The sequence below is a fragment of the Polypterus senegalus genome, chromosome 1 (genome assembly GCF_016835505.1).
Source record: "Polypterus senegalus isolate Bchr_013 chromosome 1, ASM1683550v1, whole genome shotgun sequence".
Lineage (NCBI taxonomy): Eukaryota > Metazoa > Chordata > Cladistia > Polypteriformes > Polypteridae > Polypterus > Polypterus senegalus.
Window position 1 is genome coordinate 42461057 of NC_053154.1, and position 27467 is coordinate 42488523.

The 27467-nt window shown below is 37.1% G+C and overlaps 1 protein-coding gene and 2 non-coding genes across 3 annotated transcripts in view; all 3 read right to left on the reverse strand.

The window, feature by feature from the left end:
- Positions 1-504: 504 nt before the first annotated feature.
- Positions 505-27467, reverse strand: part of ipo7 (importin 7) — a 70480-nt gene continuing 43517 nt past the window's right edge. Inside the window, exons 14-25 of the mRNA XM_039748167.1 lie at positions 26667-26832; positions 23352-23512; positions 21142-21270; positions 9548-9614; positions 9345-9470; positions 8908-9005; positions 6416-6511; positions 5987-6207; positions 4628-4836; positions 3713-3916; positions 2415-2531; positions 505-1728 (exon numbers count right to left, since the gene is read on the reverse strand). Coding sequence (XP_039604101.1) covers positions 1631-1728; positions 2415-2531; positions 3713-3916; positions 4628-4836; positions 5987-6207; positions 6416-6511; positions 8908-9005; positions 9345-9470; positions 9548-9614; positions 21142-21270; positions 23352-23512; positions 26667-26832 — 1692 coding nt within the window. The 3' untranslated portion in view covers positions 505-1630. The remainder of the gene's footprint in view (positions 1729-2414; positions 2532-3712; positions 3917-4627; positions 4837-5986; positions 6208-6415; positions 6512-8907; positions 9006-9344; positions 9471-9547; positions 9615-21141; positions 21271-23351; positions 23513-26666; positions 26833-27467) is intronic.
- On the reverse strand, positions 14398-14578 carry LOC120520104. Its single transcript, XR_005631766.1, has one exon. It is a non-coding gene; the product is annotated as a small nucleolar RNA SNORA23 (small nucleolar RNA).
- Positions 21463-21643, reverse strand: LOC120520097. Its single transcript, XR_005631763.1, has one exon. It is a non-coding gene; the product is annotated as a small nucleolar RNA SNORA23 (small nucleolar RNA).

Consider the following 27467-nt stretch of genomic DNA (forward strand, 5'->3'; position numbering starts at 1 on the left):
GGATGGAGGTGTGTTAAGGAATGCAAGGCCAAATTGCAATTGCCATTTTTTTCAATAAAGGTACACTATAGGGCACAACCTGTTGAATCTCACGCTGCACACATGTTAATTCTGACCAAAAAGCGAAGGTGAAAGTATGTGTGTGACAGTGGAATTATCACTGAGGTCAGGCAGAAGCATGTTGTACAACATTGAAACTATACAACTGACAGAAATGCGAAGACTCAAAACAGGGGAAAAGATACTACTGGCTTAATGCAACATCTTAATACTGGTTGGAGCAATAAACTCACTATTTTATATCCTGACATGTCTTGGTCTCTGCATGTTCTAAAATATAGAGGGTGGAGTAGAAGTCAGGCATACAACCAAGTTTCTGTATGCAAGAACAGGTAAGACAACAGGTATGATTAGCTATATCCGATTATTAAGAAGCACATTTGGCAGTAGATTTGCAGCAGAATCGATTAGCAGACCTCAGTCTTTCCAATCTTGTGGTTAGAATTTTTTTTTTTTAACATTCTTCAAGACTGGTGTCATTAGCCTAAAAGACTATTCAAGATCAAAACAGTGCATTTATGAAAAGCAAAAGATGCAGACATCATTAATCTGTGACTCACAAAGTTAAAACAATTATTCTGTAACTTTTTTTTTTTTTGATTTTCTTTTTAATATTCCATTGCATATATAGATGGTTCATCCATACACACACCAACCAACTGCTCAAGAATAATTCGACCCAAGTTAGAACTTCAAGTCCAATTGTACATGCGTCAATTTAGTATTCAACTGATTTTTCAGTGTGTACAACACAATGTCTTGTATCTTAAACACCAACAGCTTTAAAAATACCATCAGAGGGTGTTGCCATTTTAGCAACAAGAAAATGCCACAAGCCGCCCCCCCCCCACCCAAAAACTAATTTCCTTAAATCAATGCGACAACCATACAGATTTATCTACCAAATTAAGAGCTGATACACTTTTCTCCTTAACTTAGTAAATTATACAGCTGGCGAGGAGGCCTGAAAAAATATGAAAGTGCCAGTTAATGTACAGGTATCAGGCATATTATATAGTGCTGTGACGAGTATTCCATAAGCTACACTTGAATACAGTCTTTTACACTTCCTTACACATGCCTTCTTTTAAAGCAAGGCTACTATAGTACCTTGTCTTTATATACAATAAAAATATGGGAACACTTTAATGAAAAAGAGACATCTACTGTACTGTCACAGGTGTAATTGAGAAAGTGGCCTTCTAGTCTACAAAATAAAAAGGGGGTGGGTTGTGGTTTGGTTGTCAACGATTCAAATCCCTCCATTTGTTTCCTTGGAAGAGCAAGCTGCCATCATGACATCCCTCCAGAATTTGGACTCCTAAAAAACACGAAAGTGCTTGGAGCTTGATTTTCAAGTTATTAATGAACCTGACAGTTTCTGAGCCAAAGGTCACAATGGTTGCTATCCCACATCTTCTGGCCTATGCCCAAATCATTAAAGTGTATTAGAGTTGGTTTAGATTGAAGAGTGGGTCAGAAGAGCCAGTTCTTGAACCACTATTAGAGGGAACAACACAAGCTTTTCACTACAATCAGTCACATAGCAAGAAAAAGATGAGGCGATGACTCAATTCATTCCAGGGGCACTTCCTCCAAAATTAAAGTTGCTTGGCACAACAGGAGTAGAAAACTTGTATCCTCCATGTTTTTCAATCATTTTAGATTCTACAGATATAAAAAAGGAGAAAAAAAAGTTACTGTGAAGGCTAAAAACAAGATTAAAAACAAAAAGAGAGAGAGAGTGTTGAACACTTGAATTCCGTAGTATGCAGGACAATCAGCCACTAGTTTAGAATGCACCCTCCACCTATACGCTAAATTCCTCTGCACATTTCTTGTTTTTCCTAAACATTCTACACAAGGTTTCAATCCCATTCCTATAAAACAGCATGGCAGGTGATGTTTTTGTGACAACTGCTATTAATGTGTATATTTAAAATTTATGTTGGTCTCAAGTAGAAAAAACTAAAGCTGCAGAGATGGAATTTCACAAAAAAACTAGAAAAAGCACACAGTATGGTACTTGGAAGTAAAATAAGAGAAATGTTAGGAAACAAAATAACTTAAATGTCAAACAGGCTGGTAACACCAGTTCCATGAACAGCTTTAGCTTTAGATCAAGAGCTTATACAAGAGCTTTGAAACTAAAATACAAAAAGATTTAAAACTGTTTCAGGAAATTAGACACACCACAAACACACCCCTGGAAACCAGCTTTGACAGTGACTGAAGTGCTTTATTTTAAAAGATGTTTAATGTATTTGTTAATCTATGACCTGTTCTGGACAATATTTAATTAAATATTCAATCCACATTTTAGTATAACATCTATTTAATTCATAACAAAATACCATGAGCTGCCCGTCTCTGATCTGCTAGGGTGCCAATGTCTTGTAACTGCTTTGCTTGTTCTTCATTTAAAGACTGTGTAAGAGCTTGGTACCAAGCTGGATCTCTAGTCTGCAGGTCTGGAGTGGAAGAAAAAAAAAATGAAAATCAAACTGGTTCTTGCCTCCGGTAGTATCCACACCATTAAAGATGCACATAAAGGAAAACCTCCCATGCTTGACGTGTATAAAGCAGAATCTTGGAGTACCAATTACACCCCTAAGTGCCTAAATCATTTTTGTGTGATGCCATATGATTCTTACTTTTAGGAATATACATTAAAATACTATTTAAGGAGACTACAATGACAGAGTACTTCTAAATCCAGGAAGGCTCAAATTCCCTCACTAGATTTAACAGTGGAAAAAAAGACACTGTTTAATCAACAAATATATAAAAAGGGATGATGTGCAACCTAAATCTACAACTGTTTTAACACTGCAGGTTTTACCTACAGATGCAATAATGTAGTTATCATCCTGGAATATACCAATTACTGAGTAGTACATCTAGGCCATTAGAGTACATAAAATAAAAAAATAAATAAAAAATGCCTTTCTTTAAACATTATACATATTAAATGTACAAACAATATGCTTAAACAGCTTTGATTATTCCGATAAGACAATAATAATAAGCAGGGATCTCCTCAATGCTTATACACAGTATAAAACACTTCAAGCATATTTTCTACAAAGGTATAACTTTGTAATTTCAAAAGTTACAACTGTACATTATACTGTACACCCCAAAATCTGAACATAAATTGAAATATATAATCACACCTGGCTTTTCTGGTAAACTGCATTCTAAAAAAGCCAATCCAGTCGGTAAAGCCAAGCAACAGCAAAGTGATTTCCCATTCCCATGTAATTAACAAAATGTTTAAAGTACAGCTCAAGGATCCCAGTATGCCATACTGCCACAGACCTGTCAAAGATTGCCAAGTAGCTGGTGAAACATCTCTACCCCAGATAAATCATTAAAAGTGGAAGATATCCAGGACTTTCAAAGCCTTGTGCCAAAAAAGTCCATTAGACCATAAAAGTATGCAACCTTTGTATATGGCTCCCACTGTTGTGCAAGGCAACAAATCACATTCCACAAAACATGACATACTTAACTATTTTAATCTCCGAAGTAAACAATGAATGTTCTCTTAGAAAAGGTCAGAGTTTCAGGTAAATGTAAAACATCTGATATGCATTTAAAGTTTGTGAAGTCTTAAGAAAACTTCAATAAGAGTAATTATTAGTCTTACTTTGCATGATGGCTTTAAAAATTTGATATTCATCAACTGGGTTATCTTCATCATCGACTATAGTAGTGTAACCTTCTAGTGCAGTCTCCTCAGCATCATCCCCCTCCCAGTCTTCATCATCTGCACTTTCACCTGCTTGTTTTGCCAGCATTTCTAGGTATTCCTGTCCTTCTTCATCAATATCATCTTCATCACTGCCGAGTTCTTCAGACGACAAGTAAAAATTGTTTAGATCTAAATGCCATTTCAAAGAAAAACAGGTTTCGCACCTCTAAAACATTAAACACTAAGATAGCGTAGAATTGACTGCAAACCTATTTATTCCCTAACAATGTAACATTATTAAATATACATTTTAGCAACGGTATAATTACACTTAACATTTTTTCATAAACCTTGTACTGGACTTTTCAGCATGGGTTAACTGATCATAAAGCAAGACAATGCAGTTGACCATAATCTAAATACTATTATCTACAAAAACAAAAAAACACACCCCTAAACACATAGCACTAACATCCTTATTTAATAATTTAACCTTAAATACCTGAAAATCATGAAAAAGTAAATGCTATATCAAACAGGATTTTCTTATACCGTACTATGTGAAATATTACTAGTCATGCGGACAGCACTCAAATTCCTCAAGTGAAACCAGCACATGCAGGCTTGGAAAGAACAAGACGACTTTATGACCAAAACCCTACAAACCCCACCCCATCAATAATGCCATACACCACTCCTCCCATCCTTATTTGCTGTGAATTTGCCTTAGGTTCCTGCCAGTCTAATCATTCTCCTCTGATGAATCAAAAGCTTAGTAATAAATATTAAAAAAGAAAAAAAAAAAAAAAAAGTTTCTCCAGCGCCTCAGTTTAACAGCTTAAAATTTTTCTTATCCTCAGTTCCACTAACCGTTTTCATCTTCCTCCTCAGCATCATCATCATCGTCGTCATCATCATTTTCATGCTCAGCGCGGCAGGCGTAGGCTCGTTTCAAGCCATTGAATAAGAGGATAGTAGCTGGAAGCAGCTGTCCAGCAACCTGGTTTAAAACTTGTGGCCTCTGCTCAAGATCAATGAGAGCACACAGACCCAGTACACACATTTTTCTATCATGGAGGCTGAAAATAAAAATAGAACAGAAATTATTATTAAGGATGTCTATATTAAAAAATATATATATATATATATATATATATATATATATATATATATATATATATATATATATATATATATCATAACTCAATATATAATGTCAATATAATATAATATATATATTCATTCAAGACAAACAGACAAGTACAGTGGATATTTCTGTCTTTTTCAAAAACATTAAAAATTCTATCCAAATTCTTAAGACTGCTTCTATATATCCCAACTTAAAAAGATGACTGAATTAACTATATAAACTTCTACGCATGGAAGTGTGTACGTCTGTCCAGCCTGGAAGTGAGAGGTGGAGTCAGGGTAAGGGCTCCACCTCTGAGGAAACAGAAAACTCGCTTAGCCGCTAACACCACAAGCGGGGCCAGCACATCAGTAAAACAAAACCTCAGAAGAAAGGCAGTCACTTCGCTGTTCACATCGGCAAAACGGTATGCCTTTTACTTTTCCTCCTGCCGCTAATGCACAAGCGATGCGAGCACGTCAGCAAAACTAATCGTCCTAGGAGAGAGATGCCCAGAGTAGTTCCCTTCAATTACCTGACATCAGAAAATTTCAGTTTTTTTTTTTTTAATGACTATTTCAACAGCATGGGCTTACACAGCTAGTAAACTATAAAAGACATTTAAACAATGTTTGGCCTTTATCACATCCATTATTTCTTCATAATTATTGTACATATTTTAATTTTACATGAAATGTGTGAAGCATTTTTTATGTATTGTTCAAATCATCTCTTGGCATGTTTTTGTGCTTTTTAAAATGGAAGTGGTGGGGCCAGGATCTAAACATGAAAACAAAAGCCTTAAAACTTACTGAACTAATTCACATTGAGGCAAAGAAAATTTCAACTCAAGAAAATATGCCATCCACAATGGATGCTTGCAAAGGACCACAAAAATAAACTGGAAGTAAAAAATTTTACCATAGATTATTTATATTATTTTCCTGACAAAAGAATGTTTATTTCTTCACAAGCAAACAGAAACTTCAACTTGAAGAATCCTTTAAGACTGGAAGCAACTTTACATGTTGTTAAATAGCCACTCAGAATTAATATAAACTGCACACCGTAAAGCAGCTCTGGAGATGCTACACACTTACCCAAGAAAACAGTCAACATCATTAAGCCACTGGCTGATGAAATGATTGGTGATTGGTTCAGTGTTGTTAGGAAAGCGCAAATTCTCCAATGTGTTGAGGAGAAGAGGAGGACTATAATATAGAGCAGCAATTGCTACCTGCAGGCACATTGTTCTTAATTCACTTGTCTTCACTTCTCTGATCAGCCTTTCAAGAGCAGCCTCAACAAACAGAGGAACCACCTTTGAGATTTAAAAAAAAAGCACCATATAAGGGACCTTTAATAGCATTACCAACTAAAATCAGGCTTTACCTAAATTGTGTATCACACCCAAATTAATAATTTGTATTCTAATTTAAACACCACTCACAAAAACTTTAAGGCTCCATTACCTTTGAAAGACTGAATTTAAAAATCATATTTCATACAGGAGATTAAAACAGACTGACCTGATCAATGCCTCTCCCTTTGCACTGCAGAATTATAATTTCTAACAATTTAGCTGCATGACACTCCGCATCTTCGCCTGCATCACCTGTTAAAACCTTCAATAAATTTGTAAGAACATTAGATTTTTTTTTCTACATCTGCCAGAAAATTAACTTTCATATTTAGAACTGTAGAAAATGTTGATCAAACCAAAACTAAAAAAATTAAACCAAACAATTTAGCTAAAAAATGTCACATTACAAAAAAAAAAAAAAAATGAAATGCATGAAAACAGTGTGATATTACAGATTATCTTCTCATCCATTATAAAAACATAAATATACATTTTATACAGAGCTGATTTATTTCTTAACCAGCTCTGTTACTTAGACCTCAGAACCAAGTACTTTTCTGCATACAATGAAGGATTGTTATTAAAACACACAAACCGGTGGCTACCGTTAGTTCACTTGAGCTGCTTATTGCAGAACATGCTATATACAGCACATGGTGGTGCCGGTATAAAAGATTGCAACAGAATTCTGTATTAAGGCAGAATTTGGTAATGTTACAAATGTGATTTAAAATTTATTCAAAGCTAAAAATAGACTCTCCATTAACATTAAGGCATAAAGATAGTACTACCACAGTATACGGTGGAGGAGGTGGTTTGGGAGCATGCACTGATACAGCGTGTAGCAGCACCCACCACACGACGAACCACCTCAGGATCCCAAATTAAAATTTGAACACAACCATACAGTGGGATTGGGGGCTGAGAAAGTCTATCAAATAAATGAGTAATTAAAAATGATTATTACTAACTACTTTTATTCACTGAAAAGCACCGTCCTGTTCTTTTCTGATCACATTTTGATAATGGGCATCTACATCAGGCGGATTTGCAGCATCAGTTAATTTACAGTGGTTTTTGTTTATCCTCTACTTCAAATTGGTATTGAGAACTAAGTTATATGTAGGTGAAGAACAGTGAAGATGTTTTGTGCTCTTAATTTTTTGTTGTAATAGGAACAGAGGTAGGTTTTGTAGCTGATGAATCTTCCATGAATGCGTTGTCCATGTACAGTAAGTAATGCTGCGCAGTAGAGTAGTGCACCACTACTTCTTTCTTAACTAAACCTGCCTGCAGGTCCCTTGCAGTCATATGGGGGTTTTGCTTTGCCTTCCTGCACAGTACATAAGCTGCTCTGTCAGTTTTCTTGGTCTTGGAAGATCTTTTGATCTTCAGTTCCCCTAACGGCCGTTTCTTAATTACATTTTTAGACTGTGGAAATTGCTTCCAAGAAGCACTCTCCCTTTTTATAGGCTTCCCCTGTTTTTTAGACATCAGTTTTCAGATCCTCAATTGCTTAGATCTCAGGATTGTTAAGCACTGCATAATGTTTGAAGAGCCTAAGAATACATTAGGCTCAATAATTACCACCTGACAATCCCTTACTTTTTTTGTTTCAGTTTAAATAAATCACACAACTATACATTTATATTTTAATAAAAGATCCAGTGTTTTAGTTTTTGAGCTGCCAGAATTTCTGCTTTTTGTTTTTTTTTAAAACTTTAAATTCAAAATATGCAATTTGGCTAGGGATGTCCAAATTTGCGCATGGGGATGTACATTTGTTATTATGCAAGTATTTTTAACAGTAACTGCTCTAAACAAACATTTTCAAACCAGCAGTGACTTAATTGTTAAAAACATGCACCATGTAAATGTCAAGTGGCAAACATTTCAGTCAGTATTGCGACATGCTTAACCAATTAACTATTAGCGACTTCTGAATGACAGTTAAGTGTCACATGCTGGATTATTTTAGGTAGCATGAATGCAGAACATAATGAGTGAAAGTAATGGATAACACTGAAGTTAGGCCATACTAAGCAGAAAAAACAAATTAATAAGGAAATTTGGTAATTAAGAACTTTTCTGGTGCTTAAAGAAAAAAAAATGTCACTGAGCTATGTAGATAACTTAAATGAGCATGATGTGAAGAGAGCGCACAGCTGAAATATGTCCATTGACAGAAGCTTCGGAAAGACCAAAAAAAGGCATGCCAGTGGACCAATACTGTATAGCAGTTATCATTCACATTAAACAGAAAAAGGGCAATGTTGGATGGAGGGCAAACAGTAGCAGTGATACAAGAATTTTATATATACACAATAGCATGCTCCCAGTTCTTAATGCAGCCGAGTCATATAAAGATGAGGGACATAAAGACAAACTTAACAGCAAAGTCTGTATTCTAGTAAATGTACTAGTAGAAATAAGGATCAGAACTATCCAAAAGCAAATATCTAAGGAGAGAGTCACTCCAGTCACTAAAATGCTGGAAAAGAAGCTGACATTAAATCAAAAAATGAACAAAAGGAATTAGTATTTGGTTCCAGAAAACTTGTCAGCTTGGATAATTTTAAAACAACTAAGAAAAAAATACCTCAAGTGTGAGCATATTTACATTTTAAGTTATTACTGCTATTAATATAATTAGCTTACCTTTTTACACATGCTGTAAATCATTTCTAGATATTTGGTATCAGAAAGAAGAGTATCTGTATCAACCGTTACATAGTTATGCAGAAGAGGCATCATATCTGAAGAATGGAGAATAAAACAAAATGTAAGCCACCACTCATCATCTTATTTAAAAAAAAAAAAAAAAAATTATACATGCCACATATTTACATCTACAAAGCATGATATTTATAGCACTCAACATTTATACAAGAGATTTAACCATAGAAAAGTGTATTGTAAAATTAGAAAGACAGAAAATTTCTAAATAAGCATTTGAGCAGTTTAGGTCAAGTGTCTAATAAATTTGAAATTCATATTCACCCAATTAGAAAATTAAAATATAATTTTAAATAACAAACAAAAACAAACTAAACTGGCTTAACTAAATCATTTAAATTATACTTCAATGTGCCCACCTGTGAAGTAATCAAAACCATCTTGCTGGAAAACCTCGAAGACAAGTGGTAACAGCTGCCACATCTGTGGGGATACTTGTTGACAGGTTAAGCTGTGTGCCAAGGACAGGATCTCCTCATAGAATTCTGGAAGACAAGTGCTTGTTAGAAACAAGCTTGAATAAAACTACATAGATCAGTTTTAAAACTGAAAAATAACCTACCTAAAACATGCTGCTGCAAAACCGTACCTATGACCTGTAAACAAATTCCTTCTAGTTGTTGTGTGATCTGGAGGAAAGAAAATAAAGATTATATAAACAAGGGAAGATAATACTGGCATCAAAATGATGACGTCTTAGAAGAGGGATGGGGAAAAAACACAACATGCATCTCTAGATTTTAACACTCAATGATGCTTTGCGTTTTATAATTAAGCAATGTGGAGCGGACAAAGAAAGGTTAAGGTATAAAACATTAAAACCTAACTTATGTACTACACTAATGTTTGTCTCAAATTTTAAATATAAAATATCAAAACCACTATAAATGACCTTTTCTTCATATTCTGTCTATGAGGTCCAGTGGTTTGATGAATCAATGAGTGTGTTAACATGCAGACACATAGCCAGGATAAGGTAAGATAAGTAACCCAGTTAAAGCAGAAATCTGGTTTCTTAAAAATACTCATTTACACGTGTAATCAAATTTCTGGAGGATCTCCTATGGTTTGATGCTCTGATGTAATTAAAATGTTCAAGAAAAGTTAAATGTCATCAAAGGCCACAGTGAATATCTATAAGCAAACAACAGGATGAACTGACACTTGTACAGTATGTTTTCTTTTACGAGACTGCAAGCAGTACAATCTACTACTTGGTTATATAACGGAGCTCTGCAAAGCAGCAGTTACCCGATACATATGCTTCCTGCATTATACCAAGTTCTGCTGTGATAATGATACATTTACTTTCACTTTAATGACGTATTGCGTTAGGTTACCAATTACTTAATTAAAATAGATAGTAAGAATTTTTATGCATTACGCTCCTGCTCTCAAGATTGTACTGTGGAGCTTAGCATTATATTCTGCTCATTAGCATAAACTTAACCATTTCTGAGATAGAGATTATTTCAACCAGAAGGAGGATAATGTGATCACCCCTGCTATTTTCTCTGGAAATTAATCTTGTGTATGCTACCTGTGGATACTAGAAAAACGCATGAAGCTAACATGTTCAGGCCAACAGAGTACAATTGGCATGCCTAGGCTACAAAATCCTTAACTGTAACCAGGTTAAGATTTCATGTGGCCAAACAATCGGGGTATTTATGAAGAAGTCTATGTCCGTTAAACAGGTTTCTCATATATCAGGAATAAAGGTTTACATGGCATTTTAGAAACCAGGTTTCTGTGAAAAACCAAGTTATTAAAGTGCATGCATGCAAGACTAGATTATGTGGTGATTTCATTGGGCCAACAGATAGAAAAGAACAGAGCATACAAATTACAGGAAATAAACCTCAAATGAATGATGTGACATCTGAAATACGAATGAAAATTAACTATCAAAAAAAAAATGAACAACCCTAGTTCAAAAATTCCACTTTTAAGTGTTTAGTTGTCCTGGCAGCCAGATATTCAAACGTAATTAAAAAATATACTGAGAGATTTGTTTAAACATTCAGAACTTTTAAAGCCGCACACACACCTCATTTCAACAACTTTCAAATAATTCAAGGAGTATAATGTTCACATTTACTTAACATTTTAAGATTCCGCACAATGTACACTTAAAACATTGATTATTCAACTGAATACTGGTCCACATAAGGGCTCGTGTTGTCTCATGCTTGGCATGCTACTTTTGTTTGGAATGAAAGACGGCTGGAAGAGGAGGCGGCATGTGACTAAATGCTACAGATTTTCTTTTTGGGTTTTCTTGTGTTTTTTTTGTTTTCCTTATGAGAGCTTAAGAAGGCTTACAGTAGTCAAGAGCTTGTAGTGCACATACTGATATGACAAATTAGTTTGGTGAAAAATTTTAATATAGGCATATTTACACTGCTCACAAAAATTAAATGAACACTTTAAAGAAACACATTAGATACATCAGATCTCAATATGAAGTTGGATATCTATACAAATAACGCCAGGGCAAGGTCTTAGGAACAAAAGGATGCCAAATCTTTTAATGGAAATAAAAGTTTTCTGCCTACAGAGGGCTCAATTGTGTAGACACCCTAAAATCAGAGTGAAATGAAGATGTGGCAGGCTAGTCCATTTTTTCAAAAACTTAATTTCTGCTACTCAAAATGCTTTTCAGTATCTTGTGTGGCCCCACGAGCTTGTATGCATGCTTGACAACGTCGGGGCATGCTCCTAATGAGACGACGGATGATGTCTTGTGGCATTTCCTCCCAGATCTGTATGAGGGCATCCCTGAGCTGTTGTACAGTCTGAGGAGCAACCTGGGGCGCCTAATGGACCGAAACATAATGTCCCACAGATGTTCTATTGGGTTTAAGTCAGGGGATCGTGAAGGCCATTCAATTGTTTCAATTCCTTCATCCTCCAGGTACTGCCTGCATACTCTTGCCACATGAGGCCGGGCATTGTCGTGCATTAGGAGGAAACCAGGACCTACTGCACCAGCGTAGGGTCTGACAATGGGTTCAAGGATTTCATCTCGATACCTTATGGCAGTCAGAGCACCATTTCCTACGCAGTAGATGTCTGTGCGTCCCTCCATGGATATGCCTCCCCAGACCATCACTGACCCACCACCAAACCTGTCATGTTGAACGACGTTGCAGGCAGCATATCGTTCTCCTTGTCTTCTCCAGACTCTTTCCGTCTATCACAGCTGCTCAGGGTGAACCTGCTCTCGTCTGTAAAAGTACAGGGCGCCAGTGGCGGACTTGCCAATTCTGGTGTTCTTCAGCAAATGCCAGTCGAGCTCCACGGTGCTGGACAGTGAGCACAGGGCCCACTACAGGACGTCGGGCCCTCAGGCCATCTTCATGAAGTCTGTTCCTGATTGTTTGGGTAGAGACATTCACACCAGTGGCCCTCTGGAGGTCATTCTGTAGGGCACGAGCAGTGCTCAGCCTGTTCTGCCTTGCACAAAGGAGCAGGTATCGGTCCTGCTGATGGGTTGAGGACCTTCTACGGCCCTGTCCAGCTCCCCGAGAATACCAGCCAGTCTCCTGAAATCTCCTCCATGTTCTGGAGATTGTGCTGGGAGACACATTAAACCTTCTTGCTGCAGCACGTGTGGATGTGCCATCCTGGAGAAGTTGGACAACCTGTGCAACTTCTGTAGGGTTAAGGAATCGCCTCATACTGCCAGTAGAGATAATTACTCAAGCCAAAACTAGCACGAGTGGAAAACCAGCCAAAAAGATCAAGAGGGAGAAACTTGAAATGACCTCCACATGTAAAACCAGTCCTGTTTTGAGGGTTTTCTAATGGTTGCCACTTTAGTGCACCTGTCATTAAGTCCATGAACATCAATACAGCTGAAAGTGATTAACAATGACCTCAGCTGCTTAACCAATCAGAAAATTATCAGACAGGTTTAACTGATTTCATGCCAGGCCCAATAAAAAAAGTGTTCCTTTAATTTTTGTGAGCAGTGTACTTCATACCATTAAGTCCTAGTAAAGGGTTTATCAAAGACAACCAGTTTTGGGGAAATAAATGCAACCTTTATTTCTATCAAAAACTGAATTTTACAGGATGACAATTTAAAAAATTTAACAAATTTAATAAAATGAACGCAAGATTAGGAAAAGTCAGTGAGGCTGCAGAAGGAGACCTTAAGGCACATGCAGTGAGAGCAGCCCTCTAATAAAACATTACTACCTACATGGAGGATTTGCAATATGGAGTTAAAATGGATTACAGAAGACAAAGACAGTTAATGGATTAGGATTCATGTTTCTTTGCCAGTACAGAAATGTGGTTAGAGCTCAAAGCAGCATCGTTAAAACTGACAGGATGGGTGCACCATCACAAAGGATTTTTTTAATTACTTCATTTCTATTTCCCATTATTTGGGAAAAAGCAATAATTTATACCCATCATTTTCTAAGAACACAAAAAATTGGAATCATCACAAATAGTTTAGAGCTGGTAGGTAGCTAGGAGTAGCCATAGCAATGCAAAGAGAAGCCTAAGCTTAAAGCACCTCACAGTTCAACAAAACACTACAAGTAGAAACACCCTAGGATGATGCTGTAGTTGTTACCTCTACACTGTCCAAGCAGACATGTTCAGGTTGTGTCAATTGAAATTTTTTTTTACACATTGACAGCAACATGTAAATTGAATAATTTCTTTTTCTTTTGTTATATTCTTGAATAAAAGTACACTTGTTTTGTTATAACTTTTATAAAAGTGTTTATTTTATATTTGGACTTCAGTCTTCACGCATTAAAAACTTCAAATCAACATTTTGTCAATTACTATAACAAATTTCTCTTTTAGTTATGTGTTTAACATTTCTTGCCTCGTATTTCCTGTCATCCTATCCAGATTGTTGTAGACATGGACTACACATGAAATGTATGTATTCCATATAATATATTGTTTACCCTATACAATTCTAGACATCTCACATACAGATAAACTGGAGCTCTTAAAATTTTGTGTCTGACTTGACTTCAGCTGTCTCCGTGAGGGAAGGGATATAACAGGCTGCTTGAGCCAACTGACACATTTGCAAAACAAAGATGCTAATGAAGAAGTGTGAAGGAATTTAAGGTGGCCTGGTATTAAAAATTTTTTCATAGCTTCAGGAATTCTAGTGTTAAAGAACATTATTGATTCAGTAAGTATTAAAATGTCACTGACCTGCCCTTCTATGAAAAAAGGAAAACAACTTATAAAACTAAACAACTGCACTTAACTAGAACTCATTTTAATGTTAATCCCTTTTGGATAAAGAACAGACGATTTACCTTAAGTCTAATTTTTTTCTCTTTATTTGAACTATGCTGCAGCAGAATTAAATTATAAAGTAAACAAAAGTAAGGAAGCCAGCTGAATAAAGCATAAAGGAAAAGTGAACAATGTCAGAGAGTTTGGAGGCTGGTCTGTGCATAAACATCATTATAACTTCACTAGACCAGTACTATGATCTCTGGTTACTGTTTGGCTACAATGAGTGTGTGTGCACTGCTATCAGTCTATAGGACATAGACAAACAAGCAGCACTAAGCATGAATAGTTATCATGCACACAGATGAGCTTGTAGCCAGTAACAAAAGTGATACAATAAATATTTTCAGATAAGCTAAACACTACTAGATGTAATAACTTCAAACAACAGAAGCTGTAAGCAGGGAGCAGATTAAGCAAAGTAAAGCTTAGAAATTGCCTGGTTGATTTGTACATTTTGGAGCGTCTCTGTGGGCATCTGTGCCCATTCAACCAAAAGAGAATTTGTGAGGACAAGTACCAAAGTTGGACATGACAACCTGGCTTGCAATCAGCATTCCAAATCTTCCCAAATATGTTTGACAGGGTTGAGTTCAGGGTTCTTTGCATGTCATTCAAGTTTCACCTTGTCTATTATGGACCTGGCTTTGGGCATAGGCCACAGTCAAGCTGGAACTAAAAAGAACACGCCCTAAACTGTTGAAAGTGCACAACTGTCTAAAATGTCTTAGTATGGTGTAGAATTAACAGTACACTTCACTAGAAATAAGGAGCCTAGGAAAAACCCTGAGAAAGTTCTCCACCGAACTTTACAGAAGGCACTATAATCCTGAAGGTACCATTCTCCTGGCATCTGCCAAATGCAGGTTCATCCAGATTGCCGAAAATGAAATGTGATTCATCATTTCACAAAACAAGTTTTCACTGCTCCATAGTCCAATGATGGAGTGCTTTACTCTACTCCAGAAGATTAGCTGTGCATATAGTGATAAGTGCAAGACTTGAGTAGCAGCTCAGCCATGGAAACCCATTTTATAAATTGAGTATCAGGAGCTTTGCGTGCCGACATTGATTCCAAAGGCAGCTTGAAACTCTGTTGTGAGTAATGCAATAAAGGATAGGTGATTTTTACATGCTATGTGCTTCAGTACTCGGCAGCCCCATTCTGAGTTTGTGTAGCCTACCACTTCACTGATCATCTTCTTTCGGCTGCTCCAGTTAGGGGTTGCCACAGTGGATCATCTTCTTCTATATCTTTCTGTCCTCTGCATCTTGTTCTGTTACACCTATCAACCTGCATGTCCCCTCTCGCCACATCCATAAACTTTCTCTAGGCTTTCCTCTTTTCCTCTTCCCTGGCAGCTCTATGCTTAGCATCCTTCTCTCAATATACCCATCATCTCTCCTCTGCACATATCCAAACCAACGCAATCACGCCTCTCTGACTTTGTCTCCCAAAATGTTCAACTTGAGCGGACCCTCTAATGTACTCATTTCGAATCCTATCCATCCTCATCACACCCAGTGCAAATCTTAGCATCTTTCACTCTGCTAATTCTAGCTGTCTCCTGTTTTCTGGTCAGTGCCACCGTCTCCAACCCATAACACATATCTGGTCTCAGTACAGTCCTGTAGACCTTCCCTTTCACTCATGCTGATACTTGTCTGTCACAAATTACTCCTGACACTCTTCTCCACCCATTCCACCCTGTCTGCACTCTCTTTTTCACCTCTCTTCCACAATCCCCATTATTTTGTATAGTTGATCCCAAGTATTTACCCTTATCCACCTTCGTTAACTCTACTCACTGCATACTCACCATTCCACTGCCCTCCCTCTCATTTACACACATGTATTCTGTCTTGTTCCTACTGACCTTCATTCTTCTCCTCTCTACAGCATAACTCTCCACCACTCCAGGTTCTCCTCAACCTGCTCCCTACTATCGCTACAGATCAAAATGTCATCAGCAAACATCATAGTCCACGGGGAATCCTGTCTAATCTCATCTGTCAACCTCATCACCATGTCCATCACCATTGCAAATAAGGAAGGGCTCCGAGGTGATCCCTGATGTAATCCAACCTCCACCTTGAATGCATCCGTCACTCCTACCGCGGACCTCACCACTGTCACACTTCCCTCGTACATATCCTGTACAACTCTTACGAACTTCTCTGCCACTACCGACTTCCTCATACAATACCACAGCTCCTCTCGAGGCACCCTTTCATATGCTTTCTCCAGATCCACAAATATGCAATGCAACTCCTTATGGCCTTCTCTAAACTTCTCCACCAACATTTTCAGAGCAAACATTGCATCTGTGGTGCTCTTTCTTGGCATGAGACCATACTGCTGCTCACTAATCATCACCTCACTTCTTAACCTAGCTTCCACTACTCATTCCTATAACTTCATGCTGTGGCTCATCAATTTGATTCCCCTGTAGATACTGCAGTACTGCACATCCCGCTTATTCTTAAATATCGGCACCAGTACACTTCTCCACTCCTCATGCATCCTCTCACATTCCAAGATTCCATTAAACAATCTGGTTAAAAACTTCACTTCTATCTCTCCTAAACCCCTACATGCTTCCACAGGAATGTCATCTGGACCAACGGCTTTTCCATTTTTCATCCTCTTCATAGCTGTCCCTACTTCTTCCTTGCTAATCCGTTGCACTTCCTGATTCACTATCTCCACATCATCCAACTCTTCTCTCTCTCATTCTCTTTATTCTTCAGCCTCTCAAAGTACTCTTTCCATCTGCTCAACACACCCTCCTTCCTTGTGAGTATGTTTCCATCTTTATCCTTTATTACCCTAACCTGCTGCACATCTTTCCCAGCTCAGTCCCTCTGTCTAGCCAATCGGTACAGGTCCTTTTCTCCCTCTTTAGTGTCCAACCTCTCACACAACTCATCATATGCCTTTTCTTTAGTCTTCGCTACCTCTTCCTTTACCTTGCACCTTACAGTGCATCTGGAAAGTATTCATGCTACGATTTCTCAATTTTTTTATTTCTAATAAATTGCAAAAACCTCAAGTAATCTTTTTTCATGTTGTCATTATGGGGTGTTGTGTGTAGAATTCTGAGGAAAAAAATAAATTTAATCCATTTTGGAATAAGGCTGTAACATAACAAAATGTGGAAAAAGTGATGCGCTGTGAATACTTTCCGGATGCACTGTATCTCCTTGTACTCTTGTCTACTTTCTGCATCTCTCGGACTATCCCACTTCTTTGCCATCTTCTTCCTCTGTATACTCTCCTGTATATCCTCATTCTACCACCAGGTTTCCTTTTCCTCCATCTTTCCAGATGTCACACCAAGCACCCTTCTTGCTGTCACCCTTACTACATCTGCTGTAGTTTCCCAGCTGTCTGGTAACTCTTCACTGCCACCCAGTGCCCGTCTCACCTCCTCCCTAAACTCAACCTTGCAGTCTTCCCTTTTTCAACTTCCACCATTTGATCCTTGGCTCTGTCCTCACTCTCTTCCTCTTCTTGATCTCCAATGTCAACCTACAGACCACCATCCTATGATGCTTAACTACACTTTCCCCTGCCACCACTTTGCAGTCTTCAATCTCCTTCAGATCAACTCCTCTACATAGGATGTAATCTGAGTGCATCTTCCTCCACTCTTGTACGTAACCCTATGTTCCTACCTCTTCTTAAAATACGTATTCACCACAGCCATGTCTATCCTTTTCGCAACATCCACTATCCTCTGACCTCCTTCATTCCTCTCCTTGACACCATACCTACCCATCACCTCCTAGTCTCCTCTGTTCCCTTCACAAACATGCCAATTGAAATCCACTCCAATCACCACTTTCTGTCCCCTGGGTACACTGTTCATCACTTCAACTCAATCCAAAAATCTTCTTTCTCACGTATTGCACACCCAACTTGCCGTGCATATGCATTAACAACATTCATCATCACACCTCCAATTTCCAGCTTCATAATCATTACTCTACCTGACACTCTTTTCACCTCTAAAACACTCTTGACATACTGTTCCTTCAGAATAACACCTACCCCATTTTTCCTCACATCCACACCATGATAGAACAATTTGAATCCACCTCTAATCCACCTGGTCTTACTCCCCTTTCATTTAGTCTCATGCACGCACAATACATCAACCTTCCTTCTCTCCATCATATCTGCTAACTCTCTCCCCTTTACCAGTCATACTGCCAACATTCAAAGTTCCTACCCGCAGTTCCACTCTTTATTTCCTTATCCTATCCTCCTGCCTCCGGACACGTCTGTCCTCTCTTCTCCTCCTTCTTCGGCCAACAGTAGCCCAATTTCCACCAGCACCCTGTTGGCTAACAGTATTGGTAACGGTCGTAAACCCAGGGCTCGACCAATCCGGTATGGAAATTTGTATTGTTGTCCGCATATTGATTTGGCAAAATTTTACACCGGATGCCCTTCCTGACGTAACCCTTCCCATTTATCCAGGCTTGGGACCGGCGTGAAGAAACACACTGGTTTGTACATTCCTGTTTTCAGATGCTTTCACTTCACAACAATAGCATTTCCAGATGCCTGGGTAGATCTAGCAGAGTAAACAGGTCACATAACTTGTGGCAAAGGAGTCACCCTATGACAGGGCCATGTTTAAAGTCACTGAACTCTTCAGTACAACTCATTCTACTGCCAATGACGGTCATTGGAAGGCTATGAGCCTAATTTTATGCAGCTGTTAACAATGGGTGCACATGAAAAACCTCAACTCATTAACTTGGATGGGTGTCCAAATACTTTTGGCCACACAGTGTACTTAAGTAACCAGAAGTATTGTGTGTTGCATTTTGCTTAATTACTCAGCTTCAACTCAGTAACACAATTATCATCCCAGGGCAACGTAATTGTGTGCACATTTCCAAAACTCTAATATTTTAAAAACACACTATTGTTAAATCCATCATAATATCCACTGCCATACACTTGCAACAAACAAACAAAGCAATATTTCAGCTGTCACAAAAATGGGCATGCTCAAAAGCATAGTGATACCCCATACACTGTACTACCTGCAAGTATTTACAGATGCTTGCATTGCAAAAAAATAAATTAATTTTTAAATTACCACAACAAAAACATTCTTTGAAATGTTGGGTTAGGTTTACTAGCTGTGCATTTATCACATACAGTGGAGGAAATAATTATTTGACCCCTCACTGATTTTGTAAGTTTGTCCAATGACAAAGAAATGAAAAGTCTCAGAACAGTATCATTTCAATGGTAGGTTTATTTCAAAAGTGGCAGATTGCACATCAAAAGGAAAATCGAAAAAATAACTTTAAATAAAAGATAGAAATTGATTTGCATTTTAAGTTTTTGAACCCCTACCAACCATTAAGAGTTCTGGCTCCCACAGAGTGGTTAGACACTTCTACTCAATTAGTCACCCTCATTAAGGACACCTGTCTTAACTAGTCACCTGTATAAAAGACACCTGTCCACAGAATCAATCAATCAAGCAGACTCCACACTCTACAACATGGGAAAGACCAAAGAGCTGTCCAAGGATGTCAGAGACAAAATTGTAGACCTGCACAAGGCTGGAATGGGCTACAAAACCATTAGCAAGAAGCTGGGAGAGAAGGTGACAACTGTTGGTGCGATTGTTCGAAAATGGAAGGAGCACAAAATGACCATCAATCAACCTCGCTCTGGGGCTCCACGCAAGATCTCACCTCGTGGGGTGTCAATGGTTCTGAGAAAGGTGAAAAAGAATCCTAGAACTACACGGGAGGAGTTAGTTAATGACCTCAAATTAGCAGGGACCACAGTCACCAAGAAAACCATTGGAAACACATTACACCGCAATGGATTAAAATCCTGCAGGGCTCAAGGCCCCCTGCTCAAGAAGGCACATATGCAGGCCCGTCTGAAGTTTGCCAATGAACACCTGAATGATTCAGAGAGTGACTGGGAGAAGGTGCTGTGGTCTGATGAGACCAAAATAGAGCTCTTTGGCATTAACTCAACTCGCTGTGTTTGGAGGAAGAAAAATGCTGCCTATGACCCCAAAACACCGTCCCCACCGTCAAGCATGGGGGTGGAAACATTTTGCTTTGGGGTGTTTTTCTGCTAAGGGCACAGGACAACTTAATCGCATTAACGGGAAAATGGACGGAGCCATGTATCGTGAAATCCTGAGCGACAATCTCCTTCCCTCTGCCAGGAAACTGAAAATGGGTCGTGGATGGGTGTTCCAGCACGACAATGACCCAAAACATACAGCAAAGGCAACAAAGGAGTGGCTCAAGAAGAAGCACATTAAGGTCATGGAGTGGCCTAGTCAGTCTCCGGACCTTAATCCAATAGAAAACCTATGGAGGGAGCTCAAGCTCAGAGTAGCACAGAGACAGCCTCGAAACCTTAGGGATTTAGAGATGATCTGCAAAGAGGAGTGGACCAACATTCCTCCTAAAATGTGCGCAAACTTGGTCATCAATTACAAGAAACGTTTGACCTCTGTGCTTGCAAACAAGGGTTTTTCCACTAAGTATTAAGTCTTTTTTTGTTAGAGGGTTCAAAAACTTATTTCCCTCAATGAAATGCAAATCAATTTCTATCTTTTATTTAAAGTTATTTTTTCGATTTTCTTTTTGATGTGCAATCTGCCACTGTTGAAATAAACCTACCATTGAAATGATACTGTTCTGAGACTTTTCATTTCTTTGTCATTGGACAAACTTACAAAATCAGTGAGGGGTCAAATAATTATTTCCTCCACTGTAGCTCATTGGTAGTGCATGCATTTGACATGCCAACCCCTAAAGACTACTGGTGCAAATTAGCATAAATTCAAGTCTAGGATAAACTACTATACTGACCTCTTTATGGTCCTCAACCACACTGAGCAGTGTGTCAATAGTGTTCAGGATGCCCATTGCTGTCACAGCCTTGTCTTCACCACCTTCCTCATCTGGTCCAGTTTGGATTACTTGGTTAAATGTTGTAGCCTATGGGTATGGAAGTAATGTTTACAAGGTTGAATGTAGGTTATCTTCTATGTTATTTAAAAAATAAACAAAAAAAAATAACATTAAAAATATTAGCAAAAAAAATTACCATAAATGAAGATGCTACTATTTAATTATAAAGTAAACAAAAGTAAGGCAAGTCAGCTGAATAAAGCATAAAGGAAAAGTGATCAATGTCAGAGAGTTTGGAGGCTGGTCTGTGCATAAACGTCATTATGACTTCACTAGACCAGTACTATGATCTCTGGTTACTGTTTGGCTACAATGAGTGTGTGTGCACTGCTGTCAGTCTATAGGACATAGACAAACAAGCAGCACTAAGCATGAATAGTTATCATGCACACAGATGAGCTTGTAGCCAGTGACAAGTGATACAATAAATATTCCCAGATAAGCTAAACACTACTAGATGAAATAACATCAAACAAGTCATCTTTTCTCAACCAGCCTTTATCTGAATGTAGTTTAATGAAAGACGTTTAGGCTAGCATTTATTTAATATAAATGTTATTTGACATCACCAAGTCAAAGTTTCTCTTTGACTGTCTAACAATACAAAGAAGACACATACCACACAGTTGTAAAGTGTACATTAAGTTTTTGCCAAACAATTCTCATATCAACAGCTCAGAAGTCAAAAAGTGTACTAAATAATGCACTTCTAAGATGAGCCACAACATAGCCAGTGGAGTTTGACATTGTTGCTTAAGATAAAAGTGTCAAAACTATTATATAATAAGAGGGCGTACTGCAGATTTCCGATAAAAACATGAAAAAATAAAATGTTTACTCCAGAGTATTTAAACAATATTTACTTCATCTAATCATAAAACTTCAATGTAGGTATTTCTAAAAAGTATTTTATAAAAATGCTAATCACAAGGCAATGAAAAGGATAATCTAAAGAAAGTAAAGACTACGCTGCATTAAAACAGGGGCTGTTCAGGAGTGAGTAACCAAAAAACACTGTGTGCTTAATGTGAAAAACACTGCAGCAATTTCATAAGATTTGGTGAGAACAAAATTATGGACTATGCATCTGTTACTATAGATCCACATAAGACAATCAGATGAACTCTGCAAAATCCAGTTAATTTCTCCCTCCAGCTCTGCTACTGTAAATGTGCATTAGGCTTATTCAGTTCTTCTTTGCACAACCCCAGTCCGTTTGTCCTGCTTTCATAGACTTTCAAGTTTAAAAGGAAGATCAAGAATGGCACAAATGACAAAAACTGGAAAACTAAGGTATTAACTATATAAGTAGACAGCAATGGAAGAATGATATACAGTTAAGAATTGCCCCTACATTCTTAAACAAACACCACAAACATAGTAGGAGGAAATAAAAAAAAGTCTATATGGATCAACTAATATCAGCACAGTTCCAAATAATCTGGACTGATTTATTGCAATAAAAATTACTTAACATTTTTAATGCTCTCAAGTGATCATCCCATAGTTAGCTATGAAATGTTAGAAACAAAAATAAAACTACTACATTTGAAGATGGAATTGCTAGTTATAAAAGTCCCAAACCCTTAGGCATTAGATTTTTTTTAATAACTTATGATAAATAGAGCCACTTATGCATATCAAGAACTAAATCTTAACCACAATAAAAGAGAATAGATTAGGTACTGCCTGATTAGTAATAAGTTAACCAAAAAATGGATGGGATAAATGTGGGACTGGAAAAATACAAGACTGTACAACAATGAATTCAAATGTAATCTCTATAGTTTCAAACCTACACAAGATATAAAACTACAAATTTGGAAACATAACTAGACTGTAAAACCACAAGTTCCAGAAAATGCCTGGGTACCAAGTGAGGGGGAAAAAATACTTGCACTCAAAAAAGACCTGTCTGTAAAATATCTTGGAATCACTACAACTACAAAAAAGGTACCATAAGAGAGTAGATTTTATCTTGTGTTCTAGAACGAGAAACGGATTTTCATTTACTGCTGCAATTTTTCCAATTAAATATTTTACATAATGGATGACTTCAATGCTTGAAAATGAAAACTGTAAATTAATCATTTCAGAAGTAGACTTACCAGGTGCTGAGTCATTTCGACAGCAATTGGAGTGACCTCTTCACTATATTCACATATCATTTTTTGAATAACATTTGTGAGGTCATCATTTTCAGTCTCACGTACAATATGAAGAAGAGCTTGCATAACAGGTCTAATGAATGGGGTTATATATTCCTTGGCTAAATGTTTAAGTAAAAAAGAAAATTAGAAAAAAAAATTAAGAGGTGTTCTTTAAAATTAACATTTTAATTGACAAACAAACAAACAAGAATGCCTACAAGGGATTTAGTATTATTTTAACAGTGTGAACATGAGCCTTTAGGTATTCAAAACACTTAGTACAGCAAAACCTCCATAAAAGTACAGTTAGAAAACAATCACAAAATGGAAAAAGGGGGAGTTTTTTTTGCTTTTAATTCTGAAACCCTTGGCAATACAAGTGCATCATACTGATGTTTAAAAGTTTTAATTGAATTGGCTACCTAAACTAAAGTAGTGACTATCACACTTCTAAAAAGAAGGTTAATATTTTTGTCTGAAAGGCAGAGTTAAATTGTCAAGAGGTCCGACTTTGATGCTGCTTTCCGCAGAGTGAAGCATTATGGGTAGCAGGAAAGAAAAAAGCATGCTGTTCTCAATGTCTGTTTAAAGTATTAGTTTCAAGGTCAAAAGAGAGTTCCTTAGAAATAGTGTACATCAAACAAAGCAGTGCAAGTTATGTTCATGTGCTCTTGTTTGTGTTAAATTGTTTTCATATATAGATTTACTTGAGAGCCAATGAGTAATCTCTTTGTCAAATTTAAATAAGTAGAAGATATAGTTCTATTTGAGAACTTTGTCTCTACAGTTATAAGGCACTATTATCTAACAGTATTTAAAATTAGTAAGGATTATAATTGCTAAATTTTTAATTTCATTAACCCTATAAAATACTTCTCTGTAGTGCAGCTACTAACAACAGCAATGCCTAGTGACCAATGTTAGTATTGCAACTTTGCAAAATTAATATTTGTTTTGCAAAACATTATCAATTTCCCTTTGTGAGTAATTTGATTATTAACAGTTAACTTTTTACTGAAGACCACAAATGTACACATTTATTCTTTGGTCTGACCGTCCTTTGACTTAAAACCAGCAGCAATTCTATTAGCTACACTTCCATCCAGTTTCCGAAGCTATTAGCAAAACTTTTTATCCAAGCCTCTTCGAGAACTTGCCACAATCCTATTGCAGACTCGGGCTGTTTTACTTGCTTCTGTCTTTGAAAGTAATTCCAGTTGACTAGATGATGTTTAGGTCTGGTCTCAATGGGGGCAATACCATATATATAAGACCCCATGTTCCTCTTTGATGCGAAAAGTTAGTTTTGGCTGTACGTTTGGTATTATATGTCTGACTGGTCCCAGCTTCATTCTGCAGCATCTCCTTTATTTTATTGCATAATGTACAAGAATCTGCCTATACCTCTCAGCAGTGAGGGGACATCAATTTTAAAGAAAACCCAACACTATTTACAAGAAAAGAAACCCCAAACCTGACAGGAACCTCCACTGTGCAGTGTTATCTGCAGACATTCATCTATGTTCAAGTTTTTCAGCCCTGTGGTAGACTAACTGCCTTCTGTTGAAACCAAAAATTTCAAATTTTGACGTCAGTCCAGAGAACCTTTTGCTTTCTACAGTATAGTAATTTTTTTTTTTTTTGCGCATAGTTGTGTCACTTGGCTTATTGATCCCTAACTCTTCCTTGAGGACCACTTCCAATAAGACTTCACAGAACCTAGAGGAGTGTACCAGGATACCAGTGATTTTGGCCAATTCTGAACTGCAGCAGTGCTGGACAGATTTCAGTTTTGAAGGGAAATGAGTGGAATGCATTTCTTGATTGTTGCATTCCGTTTCTGTGGCCGACTGCATTTCTAGTCCTAAACCTTGCCCATTTGTGCTTCTGTATAGCAGCTTGAACAGCACTCTGCAAACAACTCATTGCCATGAAATTTCTGCTTGGGAGAAACCTTGATTAGGGGGTTGTATATATAATATACCAGTAGAAACAAGACACTGGTAGAAATTTGTCAACTGACTCCTCCTTTACTACTTGTCGCAAAAGACACCTCACATGATTGGCAGTGGGAGTGCCATTACCTTTGACATAACAAGGACTTCTCAGAATGGATAACCACCACCCTGCCACCTCTGAAATGGTTTAAGATTGCATCTTTTGATTTTTAAACTTTCTTTAGTACTAGGCTAGATCGTAAGGCTCTGATGAGGCACTATTCAGTCAGAGATCTAAAATTGTCATTGGTTTGTCTATATATAATTTTGCTCTGTTTGAAAGGCAATATGCAAGTATAGTTCAGCCTGCATATCCCCCCCCCCCCCCCACGGTAAGAATAGCCCTTTGAATATTTAGCTTTTTGTCAATTTCTTTTTTTAATGTATAGTCTATTCAATTTAAAAAGACTCAACCTTTTAAAATGTAAATGTTGTGTAATACATTGTTTTTTGGTTCAGTGTGTTTTTATTTTGCAAAATAAAACAATATTTTGAATATAAAATAGACCATCTCACTTAAATCTTAAAAAAAAAAAGTTTTAGGACGGCACTCCATTTACCCTGAAATTCAAACCCTTCCTTTCAATTCTCTCTCTACATGCTCAGGATGTAATTTTATCACAAACTGTTATTTGTTCAGGGTTTTTATGTAGCATTTGTATTTTACTGCAGTTTATTGTCCATTATTCTAATTCAAAGATGTATACTTCCTCACTTTTTCCATAGTGCAAGATTTTCATGTTAAACAGCCACAAGTACTGCAACCTCACCTTTTAGTATGGCTGTTCTTTGCCCAAATTTTTTTTTTTTTTTTACACTAAAAATGATCTATTACATTAGTTTCTCTCTTTAAGCACATTCAAATAGAATATTGCTTCACTATTTGATGAACAACAACCTGAAACCCTCAAGTACCCCCTCTTCTACTGACAAGACACAAAAATACATCTTAGTCAAATAGATTTTATGTACAATGCAAAGAATTGTGTAAATTAAATACATTAACATTAAGGGATACAGGTAATTGGCTAACGCTTTCATCAGACAAATTACAAAAACGATACTAAAGTTCAGTGATCACCATTAATTCAAACTTAATTGAAAATTATAATTTTACTCTCTCTATGACAACAATGTAAAATTAAAATCACTCCCATCACAAAAGAAAGCCATACAACAATAGAAAGCACAAAAGATGTACTAAAGATAATAATGAATATTCAGTTCAACCCAAATGAAACAGAGGATTAGAAGATGGGAAAAATAAACAAAATACCTTTTTCTTGGTTACTGATAAGAACCTGAAGTGCTATGGCTGCCTCAACCTTGACTGGCATTTCCTTGTCATCTATTAAACAGCACCTTGTCAATTCTAGTGCATTCTGTAGATTCTGATCAATTTTAAATTTTACTTCACAGAAATAATGAAGAACCCAGCAAGCCTAAAAATAACCACAATATAAAAACTGTAATAAATAATTGGAAATCAGCCAAGAAATAACTACATTAATCAATACAAGAAAGAAAAAGTTAATAGCATAGAATATTAAATTAGATGGGCAGCTGGGATGTACACAACATACCCACATAGGTACGAAAATAAAATTGTACAACACTATTTATCATCTTTAATTTAGTGTGTCAATAACTTGTTTCAGGAATGTGAAGTAAACTCATTGCTTATTGTGCACTAACTAGAGATGGTTTTCAATTAACTGTTACACACTTGGGGTTTTGTTAAGATATCCACGTTACACTTTGATAGCTTAAATACAGGGCTATTCAAAATGAAAAAGCAGATTTCAAAAATGTATTTCAAACAAAACTTATAAGACAGAAGCACATTTCGCACATCACTGGATAGAGGAAAGTTCCAAGTTTGGTCCTATGGTCCTTGAGGTTGCATGCACTCAACATGAGCACCATATGTAGTGTGACAAACATCAAAACAGTAGACCATTTCTTGCCCCCCGACTCCACACACACACACACACACACACACACACACACACGAGTCAACTGGTACCTAGTTCCTGAATTCACAGCTTCCTCAAAATGACTTTGCAAATCTTGAACA